Genomic DNA, 15460 nt, shown 5'->3' on the forward strand with positions numbered 1-15460 from the left:
TGACAGCCTTCAGCTTGAGATTGGAATCCCAGCCCCTTAAGGCTTGATAGATAGGGACCATTATTTTGGTGGTGTGGATCAGCAGTTTTGCACAGGGGTCAGAGTTGCCACGTGTAAATGCCAGTAAGTTTTCAGAGCTCCCGCAGACTGCTGTCTGCTTCCTGGGTGGAGTCACCATGGAAACCTGAATCCTGCATTTCCCAGCTGGGGGGGATCCTGCTCTCAGAATCTGTGCTGGTTGAGAGTACAAGACAGGATTTTAATGGGCATTGTATGGCTGTAGGGAAGAGAAAGCTGATTGCCAGTATCAAGATTATTTTCAGATTTATTGTCAGAGTACACACGTGACATCACATACAACCCTGAGATTCTTCTTCCTGCGGGCGCAGTATAATCACTACTAATTGGTAGTGCAAAAAATAAACTGTACGCAGCATAAAACATGTAAACAAACAAAGAACTATAAACTGCAATACAGAGAGAACAAAAAGAAAATCAATAAAGTGCACAAGAATGAGTTTGAGTTTCGTTGAGGAGTCTGATGGTGGAGGGGTAGCAGCTGTTCATGTACTATATGGTGCGAGCCTTGTGGCGCTGAGACCTCTTTCCAGATGGCAGCAGCAAGAACAAAGCTTGTGCTGAGTGGTGAGGGTCTTTGATGATTGCTGCTGCTCTCCAACAGCAGTGCTTCCTGTAGATGTGCTCAATAGTAGGGAAGATTTTACCTGTGATGTCCTGGACTGTGTCCACTACCTTGTGCAGGGCTTTACACTCAGGTGGTGTTGATCCCCATTTCAGATAATGATGCACACTTTCTGCCAAACCTCTTTAGAAATTTGCCAGGGTTTCTGATGTCATACCAAACCACCGGAAACTCCTGAGGAAGTAGAAATGCTTGTTTCTTTTTTAAACGTTTGATTCCATTATATCATTCTCAATAATTGTGATGTTTCTTGGAGATGTGCAGAAGCATGTAATTGAAAACCTAGCTGGGGAGGTGTGCTAACTATGAAGCCTATTTGGGGAGTTTCGTGGACCGGTCTGACCTGGTCAATCCACAACACTCCAAAGGATCATGTGAGACCCTCTTGTTTGCAAGTTCAATTTAAGCATTACTGCTGTCCTTTGTAACCTGAGCCTCAATTAAACTCTAATGTTTTGTGTATTAAGGGCCCTGCAAACTTTGCTGTCACTTCCAGTCATTCCATGCTAGCCATGAGTGTGTGGTCAGAAGCAAGTATTTGAAACCATACCTTCAGAGATGTTCTAACTCTTGCCTGTCTCTGTTTCAGATAATGGAGCCCAGCAAGGTGTCCTGTTGACACACAATCGCTCCCGTCGCTTCGAGTCACGCTTTGTTACAGTGACCATCTTGGAGAGCAGGTCACTTATGCTGAAGGGGATGGCAGGTTCAACCCTTGGGATTTGGATAGCCCATGGAGAAGGTGAGTTGGCCTTGCAGGATGAGCTGAGGAAACACAAGGATGGGTTCATGGAAAAGCATTGGTTGCATGATTTGTATACTCCTGATTGCTGGGCTGTGACTCCAGATCCCTATAATTCAGAGCAAGATAATGCTTCGGGGTCTGTCAACTTGTGATCAGAGGCAGGAGCTATCATATTCTCCAGACTGGCTTTTCTCCAGAGATGGTCACTGATGCCCAAACAAGATGGGCCAAATCATTTTCCTAGCCACAAGTTTCCCCCATTCTGTGATTCAATAACTGTCTGAGTTTGCTCTGTGTCGGTAAAGAATTGTGGGAACTGCTACATAAAGATAAATCCTTAAATTGTACGCACAGATTTTATAGCAGTAGACTTCTGCATACTAAGACACTTCCTGATACCTCTGCAGTGCAATACCGCTATCTTTTTGGCTGCTTGTCCTGTGTAAATGGTTTATTCTGCAGTGCCTCCCTTGACTCCTGTGTATAGATGGTATGTTCAACAGTGCAGAAGGTAACCGTGTATTTCTCTGTCCTTCGTTGGGTGTTGGGATGATGCATCTCGTATTGTGGAAATCGTGACCATTTCTCTGACCCCTTTCTACACAAGGGCAAGGTGTCCTCACTTCTCTTTTGTGACATTTGCACGTCCTTTTATTAGAGAGAGTGGTTCTGATTAAGATCTCTCTGCTTGAAAGAATGATGAAAGCCAAGGGAATTGGGTAGAAATGTGATGGAAACTTTGAGACCACTACAGCTTTTTTAATATTGTTTTTATTTTTCACACTGTGAACCATATCAGAGACTACTACGGCTTGATGTGACAAGTAAACTCCTGTGCCATAATGATTCTGTGCCTGGTTAGAACAGGGTGTGTAATCATGGTCCAGGCAAGGAGTGAAGCGTTATGCCCTGTTGAGGACTGGGGTGAGCCAGTAGAAGGGAATGGTCACATCCTGTCCCATTTACTTTTCAGGTTACATGCAGTTTGAGTCGGAAAAGGTGCTAAGGATGGTTACTGAGAACGGTTTGGCTCCAATCCGATACTGCGATGACTCTGGTGTCCCGACAGATCGGTATCCCCAGAATCCTAATGGATCACCGCTTGGAATTGCAGCACTCTGTTCGGCCGACGGCCGGCACCTGGCCATGATGCCTCATCCAGAGCGCTGCACCCTGCTGTGGCAGTGGGCCTGGGTGCCCTCTGAGTGGCGTGAATCCCTCTCCACGTCACCATGGTTACACATGTTCCAGAACGCTTGTAACTGGTGTCGGCAGAATCTCTGATGGCTGGTGTTACACGAACTAAGTTTGGTCTTCCAAGTGTTTACGCTGGCTAGTGTGGGAGAATCATCAATCTAATCCATGCCTGGGCTCTTGCAACACCTATCTGATAACAGCCCTGGCATCCTTTTCCATCCACAGTTCCTTCTGTCTCACTGCACCCTTTCCACTTCCAACAGTTGAAAGGCAGAGGGCCTTTAATTCTGTTATTGTACGAGCCCTTGGTCTTTACATCAATGGTTTTCAAAATAAAATTTTGTGAAATTAAAGACCAAATGCAACTGGTAACATCATCTCCTCCAATCTTTTTATGCTTTTAGTCTCAAATAGATGAAAGTCTACCTTGGACATTCCCAGCATGGGTTCGAAGGCAGTTCAGTTCCCTCTGCTCTTACACACTTACAGCAAATACTGGATTTGTTCAAAGCACTTTTCCATAAAACACATCCAGAGTCAGGTAAGGCTGTACTGCATCCACTGAGAAAAATGGAGAGATTAAAGACTGGAGGTGCTGGAATCTGGAGCAAAAAAAAGATTGCTGGAGACTGTCAGAAGGGAAACATCAGGTGTGTGTTTGGTCACTCTTCGGAATAGAATGGAGCTTTGTGGGAAATCCTGACTGCTCAAAGATGTAGGACTTGCATTATTTAGTAGTCTGCTTTGGTCCTTTCACCTTTGCCAGGGTGTTGAATAATCTGCTATGATTAATTTCACAGCCCCGGTGACTTGGCCCAATCCTGGTCAATTTATCAAACTCACTTTTAAAGTTGTTTATTCAATCAGCATCCACTTCCTGTTCAGAGAATATAAACATTTCTTCTTCAATGTTATTTTGAACTAACCTCTGCAAAACAAAAACAAAAAAATCTGGAACCACTCAGCAGTTTTGGCACCATCGGAGATAGAAACCAAACTCTTGTTTCAAGTGGGTGACTTTTAGAATGAAATAAAGTGAGAAATCAAAAGCTGCTTAAATGTAGAGTGAAGAGGATGAGAATATTACAGATCTTTCTTTCGGCCCCTCAATAGAACTTCTAAAGTCCATCTGTTGTATGCCCACTGAGATGGACTGCAATGGTTGCTGTCAACTTAGAAATATATTTAAATAATGCTGTTGCCTGTTACATCCTTCCTGTCTTTGCTGCCTTGAGTCCTATAACTTTTGCCATTGCTGACTTCTGCACTAACAAATTTACAGTCTGGAGCTGCTGTAATATTTGCTGAAATTGCTCTGCATCCAGATCATTTTATGAAAATGGAAAAGAGTTATGAACCCTGAGGTAACCCTTGGGAACAACACAGCAGTGTCATTTCTAGTGAAAATCAACCATTCTGCTCCAGGTCAGTTCTTGATCATTTGTGTACCTTGTGAACAGTTGTAGGTGCAGCACACATCCCTGTTGCACCTTGCTCACTGCCATCCAGAGAAACACCTGTTTATCCCAACTCTCTGCCTTCTCTTTTTTCCATTTTATTTCAGAATTTAAAAAAAATCATGTATACATAATAAAACTAAAATAAGTACAAATGTGTAAATGGGGGAAAAAAACCTTAACCCTCCCTAAAGTATCAAAGAAAGTTGGGAGAATGCCAAAAAGGAAGAATCTCCTTACAAATAATAATGGAACTGAGGGTTACCAACAGGATGGGCTTTCAGACTTTCACACTTTCAAACCAACATATTTAAATATGGGCTCTATATTTTCCAGAAAAATTGATATTTATTGTAAATTGTGTTATTTTCTTAAATGGAATATGAGAACACAATTCAGCATGCCACCTCTCCATCCCTAAATCCATATCTGATTTCCAAGTAATAGCTATACACTTCCTAGCAACAACTAAAGCCAGTTGTAAAAATTAAATTTGATACGTAGTTAATTGTAATTTAGAACCAATCACTTTAATATTACCCAACAAAAATAGCATCAGATCCTGTGGGAGTTTAACCCTTAATATTTTCTCACCTCTTACCATAAAAGTTTTACTCTTGGGCACTCCCAAGTAGAATGGAAAAACAAGCCAACTTCCTGATCATGTCTAAAACATAAACCTGGCAATGTTGGGTTCAACTTTTTACATTTTTGAGGAGTTAAATACAATTTATGTATAAAATTATTGAACCAGTCTGTACCTAACACTAATATTTTTCATCATATTTCATAATTTCATCCAGTCATTTTCATCTATTCATAATCAACCTCCCATTTTAATCTTGATTTGTGAGTGCCTAACTTGTGAGATGCTTTTTGAAGTAATTTACACATCTCTGAAATAAACTTATTTATACCACATTTGCATATCAATAATTCAAATTCATTCTGTCCAGGTAGTATCAAATTATGACCTAACTTATCAACCAAGAAAACTCAAACCTGATAATAACAAAAAAAAGTATTATTTGGGACACTAAATTTTTCCTTCATTCATTGAAAAGTGGTAAATTTACCAGCTTCAAAACAGTCTTCAACTTAATCCCCATTTGACTCTAAATCCTCAAAAATTGGTTATTCATAGAAAAAGGAAGAATTCTAATTTGATATAAAGGCATTTTTTTGAGAGATCATACCTTTTCCATCTATTTCATGATTGAATTATGGAATAAAATAATTAAATGTCTCAAAATCTCTACTTCCTATTAGCAATTTTGAGTTGCATTTATAAATAAACTGCTGCATAGAATCTCCTATTTTAGTCATTTTTATTTTAACCGAAGCTAAGGATTTATCTAAATCAAACATCCCATGAATAAATTTCAATTGAGCTACCTTTTAATAATTCTTTAAATGGGGAAGTTGCAAACCTCATTCAAATTTCCAAGTTATTTTTTCCAAACAGGCTCTAGCCATCTTTCCATAAAAACTTTCTAATACACTAATGTAAATCCTTAAAAATTTTTGAGGAACCCAACAAGGAATTGACTGAAATAGATACGAGCTGTAGTCTACGAAGAGTAGTCGGATGTATGAATTGCTATTTTTGAGGTGATCCAGAGTAGAGAGCCAACGATATTTCATCTGCCGTGGAGCGATTGTGACGATAGGTGAATTGTACGTGTTAATTTTGGATGTGGCCAGCCTCCTGAAGCATGTCATCACAGTAGAAGTTAGTGCTACTGGGCGGTAGTCGTTAAGGCAGCCCATGCTCCTCTTCCTGGGTACTAGGATGATTGATGCCGTTTTGAAGCTTGTGGGAACCTCTGACTGCCACAATGAGAGGTTGAAAATGTCCGTGAAAACTCCGGCTAGTTGGTTGGTGCAGATTTTCAGTCCCCTGCCAGGTTCGCTATCAGAGCCTGACATCTTGAATGATATTTTGACGTCACACTCAGCAACAGATATTACAGGGTCCTCAGCCTTTTCAGGAATTTTGGTAGGCACTGTTTGGTTCTTCTTCTCAAAGTGGGTATAAAAGGTATTCATCTCATTGGGTAATGAAGCATCGCCTCACTTTGTAGGTTGTAAAGACCTGCACCCCCTGCCATAGCTGGCATGTCTGTCTCTAGCTTTCACCGGAATTGCTTCAGAGATGACCTTCCAGGGGGCGTGGCAAGATAACAAAGGCAAGACGTGTATTCCACCTTCTCCCAGCTGGAACATTAAACACCCGACTTTAAGTTGTTTAAAATTAGTTTAAAATATTTTTAAAATTTTAAACAATAGTAAATTACTATGGCAACTAATGTAAAAAAAAATCTAAGGCTCCACTCCAAAAGAAATTGCTATTTAAAAGTACGGTAGAATTGATGCCTACCTTTACAGTGGAATCCTGAGTCGATTTCAGCAATTCCAAGGGCCAGAGGACCTTGTTCCCGCAAGATGGCGCCAGTACCCTGGTGAGTTCAGACGACACGGTCGACAGAGGGTCCCGTGGCCCCGCGATCTTGCTAGGTGGCCTGGGGACACGCGGAGTAGCATCGGAAGACGCTCCGACACGCCCTGTGGCTTTGTCCGACCTGCGTGGAGTGTCGCAAGTCCGGGAGCTCCTTGATAAGGTATGGGCTGCGGGCGAGCTCGAGCACCGGCACCCCGAAGAGGTCAGGGTGTCGGCATCAGGTGTCCAGACCCGCAGCCACACTGTCAAGGCATCCACACCAACAGAAGAGGAGGAATTACTTACCTTTGCAGAATACGTCCAGCAGGGGGAGCCAGCAACCTATGAAGGTAAACCTCAAAATGGAACTTGAACCTGGAATGGATTCAGTATTTACAGTTCTGGAAGGGATTGCCTATCAGATGGATAATTTGTCAAAACAAATATCAGATCAAATGAATCAAGGATTTATGGAGGTGAAAATGCATACTTTAGGTGAAAAAATGTCAAATATGATGCAAGATATGATTGTAGTCAAAAGTGACATTAATAGATGTATAAAATCTGTTGATACTGTCCAAGAAAATTTTAAGAAAATTGATACAACTTTTTCTGAGTGTCAAAGTCAAGTGGAGCATAATAGAGAAAAAATAGAAAAAGTGGAAGGTTCTTTCGTAGGTCGGGGAATTCAAAAAAGAGACTTATTGAGGAAGATTGATTCTTTGGAAAATCAGAGTCGGATAAATAATGTGAAGATAGTTGGTCTTCCAGAAGATATTGAAGGCTCTGATTCTATAAAATTCTTTAAACGCTGGATCCCAGAAGTTTTGGGTAAAGAGTTCTTTCCTGAATGTTTGGAGTTAGATAGGGCTCATAGAGGTTTGAGAAGAAAACCGCTTCCAGGACAACAGCCGAGAACAGTTTTGATTCGTTTTTTAAAATACCAGGATAGAGAAATGATTTTGCGTATGGCAGTACAAAAAACATGACAAAAATCAATCTCCATTAATTATTTGAGTCAGGAAGTTATTCGTAGATGGCGAGAATTCAATATGGCTAAAGATGTTCTGTAGCGAAAAGGTTATAAATTTGCTTTTCATTACCCTGCAATTTTGAAGGTTTTTTGATGGAAACTTTCAATCTCAATTTTTTGAATGTGACCATGATGCCTGAGTTTTTGCGAACTCTCTGCCAGAATTAAGAAGAAATGGTCATTCTCTGCCTTTGTCTCCTAAAAGGAGATAAAATGGAAGTGGCAGTGGAAATGGAAAGAATGGAAAAAAATGGAAAGAAAGAAGAAATACAGAATCCTCTTGATATCTAAGATCCAGAGCAATCGTTGGGTGTGGAGTTATTGGGTTGAAGATGTGGACTATATTTGAATGTGTTTATCTATATAATAAATATGTATCCAGCTGGGGGGGGAGGGGGGTGTATGACACTGAAAATTTTGTTAGTCATCTGCCACCAGTGGGTTTCCCACACCCAGTTTTTTAGGGTAATACTGCCTTTGGGTGGTATTTTTCTGCATGAATTTTTTTATTTTTGTTGATTTTTTTTTAAAGGGTTTTCTCTTTTAATCTTTGAAAGATTATAAAGGGGAGCATTATTTTTATAGAGTTTAATTTTTTAGTGTGTGCATTTACTAATAGTTAAAATTATGTCTAGATTGAATTTTGCAACTTTTAATGTTCAGGGGTTAAATAACCCAATAAAGAGAGAGTATTGGCGTATATAAAAAAGATGAAAATTGATAGTGCTTTTTTACAAGAAACACATTTGACTGAGAAAGAACATTTGAAATTGAAAAGAGATCGAGTTGGTCAAGATTTTTATTCTTTTAATTCTAAAGCAAAATTGGAAAGATGTAGAAATTAATATAATACGCTGGCATAATGAATTGAAAGCTTGTATCATCATGGAAAAATTACTTATAATTTACCTGATGATTATTTTTTTTTTGTTGATGAATGGTCTCCATATTTGAAATATGGGTATGGGAGTGGGTGTGTGGGTTGGAGTGTGTTGGTTCCCCTGATATCGCATGTGATGTATTAGTGGTAGTTTGTCAGAGAATTCTTCAGGTTAGCCTGATTGAAATCTCCCACAATGATTAGGAAGGCATCTGAATGTGCTGACTCGTGTCTGTTTATTGCAGGGTTCAGTCCTTCCAATGCCAGCCTGACATTAGCCTGGGGCGGCATGTACACTATGACCAGGATGATGGCGATGAACTCCCTCGGCAGGTAGAATGGGTGGCAATTGGTCACCAGAGGTTCCAGGTTGGGGGAGGAGGTCTGGAAAGTGACCGTCACATCTGTGCAATACAATAAATTGATGATGACACAAACTCTGCCTTCCCTGGTTTTTCTTGTCACCAGCGTTCAATCAGCGTGATGGAGAGTGTACTCCTTGGGTTGCAGTCGGGAATGTCTGGGTTTAGCCAAGTTTCCATGAAGCACATCTGGCTTGGATTTCATCAAGTTTGTTCTCCAAGGACTGCACGTTGGCCGAAGGATGGTAGGGAGCGGAAGCCTCGTGTCCCAGCTTGACTTGGCTCGTGAGTCTGCTGTTGGAGTTGTTGTTGTACCTGCTGGAGCTGTTGAAACTCCGGAGTTGTTGTGGTAAACCATGGAGTTGTTGTACTTGCGTGAACTGTTTCAAGGTCCCTCGGCCTGACGTTGATTGCTGATTCTATCGCTTCTGCTGATTCCAAGCGATCTTAGGCCCTCCGTCCTGTCGGGTCAGTCTGATTTAATGTTTCTCATTTTTTGTTTGATGTTTAGGAGCTCTGAATGGGAATATTTGATCATCCTCGTCAGAGCTGCTCGCAAAGAGTGGCTGCTGTAATGGGCCATTCTGTCTCATTCCTTCATAGGAGATATAATATTGCACTTTCTTGAGTTCTGACTTCTCTATATTGATTTATAAAACTTTCATCTGACCAACACTAACTCATCCAGCCCTTTTACAGTATGGGAGGACAGTCAATATGGGGAAAATTTAACCCACCAATTGCCAGAATTTGTTTTACAGATGCCTCAGTCTCTCTGCAAATTTGCTCCTCCAATTTTCCCTTCCTACCACATTAATGTGGTCGTCCCGTTCCCATTCCTCGTCTCCACCCACAAATTCTCAGCAGTTGAGCTTACTACTCTATCCTGACTGAGGACAGCTGGGACATATTCCTTGACTTGCAATGTACCCAACCCCCCCCCCCCACCCTCCCCACTGAAACAATGGAACCCAAAACATTGAGCTCCCAGTCCTGCTCCTCTTGGAGGGACACAGAACATTGGGCTGCCAGTCCTGCTCCTCTTGAAGGGACCCAGAACATTGGGCTGCCAGTCCTGCTCCTCTTGGAGGGACCCAGAACATTGGGCTGCCAGTCCTGCTCCTCTTGGAGGGACCCAGAACATTGAGCTGCCAGTCCTGCTCCTCTTGGAGGGACCCAGAACATTGAGCTGCCAGTCCTGCTCCTCTTGGAGGGACCCAGAACATTGAGCTGCCAGTCCTGCTCCTCTTGGAGGGACCCAGAACATTGGGCTGCCAGTCCTGCTCCTCTTGGAGGGACTCAGAACATTGGGTGGGTGGGTGTATGTGTGTGTGCGCACGTATGTGGGGGTTTTGTTTACAGTTGAAAAAGTATATACAGAAGAGCAGAAGAGTGAACAAATATATACAGAACATTTGTGCAAAGCACAACATTGACGTCAAATGGAAGGAACTTGACAAAATTATCTCACTGATAGAACATGACCCTGATATAAAAGCACATCTTCCAATTTGCCCCGAAATAGTTGGTGGGACCTTTCCTGAATAATTTTCAGAACCTTTCATCCAAAACCTTACTTCCAGACCCATATTATATTCATCCAGGAACAAAGTCTACTTTTAATTTGAGAATCCAGCTCGGAGACTGGATTAAGGGGAGAGGGTGGAAATAGATTCTATTGGAGTGTGGATGTGTGTGGGGGGGAGGGGGGGAGTGTGTGGAGCAGTGTGGGAGGTGTCTGAGTGTGGATGTAGGGGTGAGTGTGTGTGGGATGGGTGGGGGTGGTGAGGAGGGGTGTGTGGGTTGTGGGTGAGTGGGGGGGCGGAGGTGTGGGGGGGACTGTGTGTAAGTGGGTGTGTGGGGGGATGTGTGTGGATGATTGGGGGCAGTGTGGGGGTGTCTGAGTGTGTGGGTGGGGGGGTGAGAGTGTGTGTGGGATGGGCGGGTAGTGTGGAGGGGTGTTTGTGGGGTGAGTGTAATGGGTCAGTGTGGGGGTGTCAGTGTGTGGATGTGGGGGGTGTGGATGAGCGAGGGGTCAGTGGGGAGTGTCTGGGTGTATGAGTTGTGTGTGAGGATGTGTTTATGGGGCAGTGTGGGGTGTCTGAGTGTCTGGATGTGTGGGTTGGGGAGTGAGTGTGGGATGGGTGGGGGGTGGTGTGAATGTGTGTGTGGTGTGAATGTGTGTGTGTGGGGTATTTGTGGGGGTGAGGGGTGTGTGGGGATGAGTTGAGGGGTCAATGTAGGGGGTGGATGTGTCTGTGTGTGTGGATGTGTGGGTGTGGATGTGTGGGTGTGGATGTGTGGGTGTGGATGTGTGGGTGTGGATGTGTGGGTGTGGATGTGTGGGTGTGGATGTGTGGGTGTGGATGTGTGGGTGTGGATGTGTGGGTGTGGATGTGTGGGTGTGGATGTGTGGGTGTGGGTGTGTGGGTGTGTGGGTGTGGGTGTGTGGGTGTGGGTGTGGGTGTGGGTGTGTGGGTGTGGGTGTGTGGGTGTGGGTGTGTGGGTGTGGGTGTGTGGGGGTGGGGTGGGGGTGGGGGTGGGGGTGGGGGTGTGGGTGGGTGGGGGGGTGTGGGTGGGGGGGTGGGGGGGGGTTAGTGTAGGGGACGTGTCTGTGTGGATGTGTCTGTGTGGGGTTAGTGTAGGGGGAGTTGTGTGTGTGTGTGTGTGTGTGTGTGTGTGTGTGTGCTGTTCGACAAGATTTTGGTATTGGGGGAATTAAAGTGAGAGAAAATTAATATAAAATTAGCTAATTTGCGGATGATGTTTTGGTATATTTAATCCAAAAACTTCACTAAAGTCATTTCAGGACTTGTTGAATAAGTATGGTAAATTATCGGGATATAAGATTAATTGGGAAAAGAGTGAGATTTTACCAATAGCGGAAGAAGATTATATGGATTGTAGACAAATTACTAAATTTCAAAGGTCAAATAAAATTAAATATTTAGGAGTAGTTGGAAATAAAAATGATCATGAATTATTTATTTTGTATTATGTACCTTTATTAAATAAGGTTAAAATTGATTTAGATAAGTGGAAAGATTTACCATTGACCTTAATGAGAAGAGTGAATTGTATAAAGATGAACATTTATCGGGGGCGTGGCAAAATGGCGTAGGGAACAGATGTGCCTTCCAGACCTCTCCTGACTCTGATTTATTGTTTTGTCTTTAAGTGCTCGTTAAAGTTCTTTTAAAAGTTTATAAATAATAAGAGGTGTTGGATTAGTGCCTAATGCAAAAAAAGAGGTAAAAGAAAACATCAACAGACTGTTAAAAAACTACATTTTCCGAAATTGTCTGAGCCTACTTGTTTACAAGAAGCCAGGACTCAGCGTAGAATGGATCCAGAGGAGGATGTACAGAGTTCGGCATTGATGCTCTGTTTTAAGCCGGTGAGGCTCTTTGAAGGTCGCATTCAACAGCTTTTGAACCAAGGAGCTGGATGGGTGCCAGTATTTCACACAACGGCCACTGTGAGTGCTGTTACTCAGTCTTTGATAGTTGAATCAGCTGGGGCGCCACCAGCTGGAGAGTTAAAGAGCTGTCATTCGACTGCTACAGTGGTGGCGCTGCAAAATGCATCTTAAATTACAACGATTTTTCCAGACATCGATTCAGTGAAGATGTTAAAGAGATTTGGCTTAAAGATAACTCTGATCTTCAGTCTCCTGGCATTGCTGGGGGGACTTTGAGAGGGATTTTTATACGAAGTCAAACTGCTAGAAAAGATACTAAATTAAGGGAAGGGACAGAAGATCCCGTGGTCTCTAAGGAACAGCAAGACCCCATTATGCCTGAATCTACTTCTGTTGAAATGTCTAATAAGGATCTTGAAGATAAGATGTATTCTGTATCGAGTCACTTAGCTAATTTTGTGAACCTGTTTATTTCCAAGATTAATGCGATGGCGGAAGTCATTAATGGAGCTTTTAAGCTTGAAACCATTGAAAGATTTGAAATGTGTGATCAAGGTTTAGTTGATGCACAGGATCAACTGCAAGATGAAAATAGAATAATTGAAACATTGCAGATCCAAAATAAAAATTTAGCAAAAAAGGTTGATTATTTGGAGAATCAATCTAGACGGAACAATGTGAAAATTGTTGGTTTGCCAGAAGGCATAGAAGGACCAGATCCCAGAAAATGTTTTACTGAATGGATTCCACGAGTGTTAGGACAGGATAAATTCCCTGAAGATTTAATACTGGAACGTGCTTATAGAGTTTTAAGAAGAAAATCTTTTTCAGGACAGAATCCAAGATCTGTTTTGATCCGTTGTTTAAACTATTGTGACAGAGAGACAATTTTACGTACGGCTATTAGAAATGTCCAGCAAAATAGATCTCCTTTGATGGTTCAGAATAATCCTGTTTTCTTCTATCAAGATTTGAGTCAAGAAATTATGTTTCAACAACGCGAATTTAATTCTGTGAAAGAACGGTTGTGGAAAAAAGACAAGGCAACATTCAGGTATTCTGCGGTACTGAAGATTTTTTAGGATGGAAATTAGCCAAAGTTCTTTGACAATCCTAAAGAGGTTATGGACTTTGCTCAGTCTCTACCAATCATGCAGTTTCAGGAACGATGTAGTCCTTCAACGTCTCCAAAAAGAGTAGAGATGTAAGGTGGGATCCAGATTTTTTAAAAGAAATGGAAGCAATGGTGACCGAAGTGGCAACGTTGATTTAAAAAAATAAATCTTTTATCTTTGAGAAGAGTTTAAATAGTTTAAATAATGAGGATAGTTTAATGAAATGGGAGTTGGGAGAGGGAACTGGGTGGGCACTAGTTTCCAGAAGTCATCAGCTACCTGTGAGTTATCTCACACCCAATATTTTGGGGGAGTTACTGCTTTGGGCAGTTTAAACAGGAGGAGGTAGTTGTGACCTCCGACCTGTTTTTTTCTTTTTAATTTTTGGGTTAAGAAATGAAGGTTTTTTTTATTATTTTTTTTAAATAAATAATTTTTATTTAACTCTTTGTTTTCTAATTGTAATTGAGAGGGAATTAGGAGGTTTTTTTCTCCTTTTCTTTCTCTTTTTTTGGGGGGGTTTCTCTTTTTTTCTTTTTTAAGAGGATGATGTCACAGAAGATGAGTCAAAAATTGAGGATGTTGAATTAGATGAAGAGGAAGATGAGGGGAAAGGTGATAAGAAGAAAAAGAAGAAAATTAAGTACAAATACATTAAGGGAGAAGAGTTTAATAAAATTAAGTTAATTTCGATAGAGAATTTTGAAGATGTTATAAATGAAGAATATGGAGAATTTTATAAGAGTTTGAACTTTTTTTCTTTTTTATATATAAGGGGAGGGGAAGGGAATCAAAAGTTTATCTGATTGTTTTTCTAAGGGATGTTTTTGTTCTCTCGATGAATTATAAAGGAATCTTGGTATTAATGGAAATTCTGTATTTATGTATTATTAATTATGATTTTTTTGTATAACAGATATGTGGTTGATATATGATTTTAATATTTGAACTTAGTTTTAAAGTGGATTTCATTTGTTAAATACATGTATTATGTTTGATTTAAATATATGTTAGTATTGATATTTTTTTGTTGTTAGTAATTTTTTGTTAAGTTTTATCCTTTTTTTTGTAAGTGGGGTTTTTTCTATTTTATTTACAACATCGTTAATTAATTCTTCACTCTTTATTTTGGGGGGAGGGTTGGACTAATTTTAAATTAGATGATTAATGTTGTGTTATAATTATTGGGGGGGGTTAATTTGTGTAGTTTAATGATGTAGAAGCCAAGCCAAAGAAAGAACAAAGAAAGAAAGAAAGAATTCTAATTTTTATTATCTTATTTTTTATTATTTCTTTAAATGTAATTTTTATTTTATTCATGTCATAAAATTTTAAATAAAGTTTATAAAAAAAAAAGATGAACATTTATCCTCGAGTACAATACTTCTTACAATCTATTCCTTGCGTAGTTCCAAAAAAATGTTTAAGGAAATAAATAAAGCTATCAGGTAATTCTTATGGAAAGGTAAATTATCGAGGGTTTCTTTCCAAAAATTGACTTGACATTATGAATTGGGTGGTTTGCAATTACCTTGTTTTTATAATTATTATGAGGCGGCACAGATGAAGTTTATTAATTGGTTATTTGATATTGAACAATCTCCAAGGTGGGCAAAGATAGAGATGGGTCAGATTTTGGAAAATAATATGAATCATTTTATTTATAAATGGAATCCTTTATTGTTACAAGAATTTAAATTATCAATTTTTCGACATATAATGAACATTTGGTACAATTGCAATTTAATTCTAGGTTCTAAAGGAAAAGTTTTGATAAGATCACCATTATATCAGAATAAATTAATTCCCTTTTCATTATATAATCCTTCCTTAAAAGATTGGGAAATTAAAGGAATAGTTAATGTTATAGATTGTTTTGAAGCAGGGAGGTTTTGTTCATTTAAAAGGTTGCAGGAAAGATATGGTATTGTGACAAATTCTTTGTTTATTACCAACTTTGAGATTTTTTAAAGAAGAATTATGGTAAGGAAATAAATTTACCAGGTCAAAAGAAATTTGAATTATTAATTGCAGATAAAGGTGAAAAAGGCTTTATTTCTGATATGTATAGGTTGTTGCAGGAGAAAATGGAAAAAGAGAAATGGGA

General features: G+C 40.3%; 1 protein-coding gene and 1 long non-coding RNA gene across 5 annotated transcripts in view; one reads left to right on the top strand and one right to left on the bottom strand.

Moving 5' to 3' along the window:
• The window catches only part of pfas (phosphoribosylformylglycinamidine synthase), a 49671-nt gene extending 46654 nt beyond the window's left edge, over window positions 1–3017 (top strand). For all 4 annotated transcript variants that reach the window (XM_069906704.1, XM_069906706.1, XM_069906702.1 and 1 more), the window contains 2 exons: window positions 1293–1445; window positions 2422–3017. In XM_069906704.1, coding sequence (XP_069762805.1) covers window positions 1293–1445; window positions 2422–2732 — 464 coding nt within the window. In that variant the 3' untranslated portion in view covers window positions 2733–3017. The remainder of the gene's footprint in view (window positions 1–1292; window positions 1446–2421) is intronic.
• The window catches only part of LOC138747465 (uncharacterized), a 16691-nt gene continuing 1545 nt past the window's right edge, over window positions 315–15460 (bottom strand). Inside the window, exon 3 of the long non-coding RNA XR_011347510.1 lies at window positions 315–6319. This is a non-coding gene — a long non-coding RNA (uncharacterized lncRNA). The remainder of the gene's footprint in view (window positions 6320–15460) is intronic.

This window comes from Narcine bancroftii, chromosome 12, assembly GCF_036971445.1.
Source record: "Narcine bancroftii isolate sNarBan1 chromosome 12, sNarBan1.hap1, whole genome shotgun sequence".
NCBI classification, from domain to species: domain Eukaryota; kingdom Metazoa; phylum Chordata; class Chondrichthyes; order Torpediniformes; family Narcinidae; genus Narcine; species Narcine bancroftii.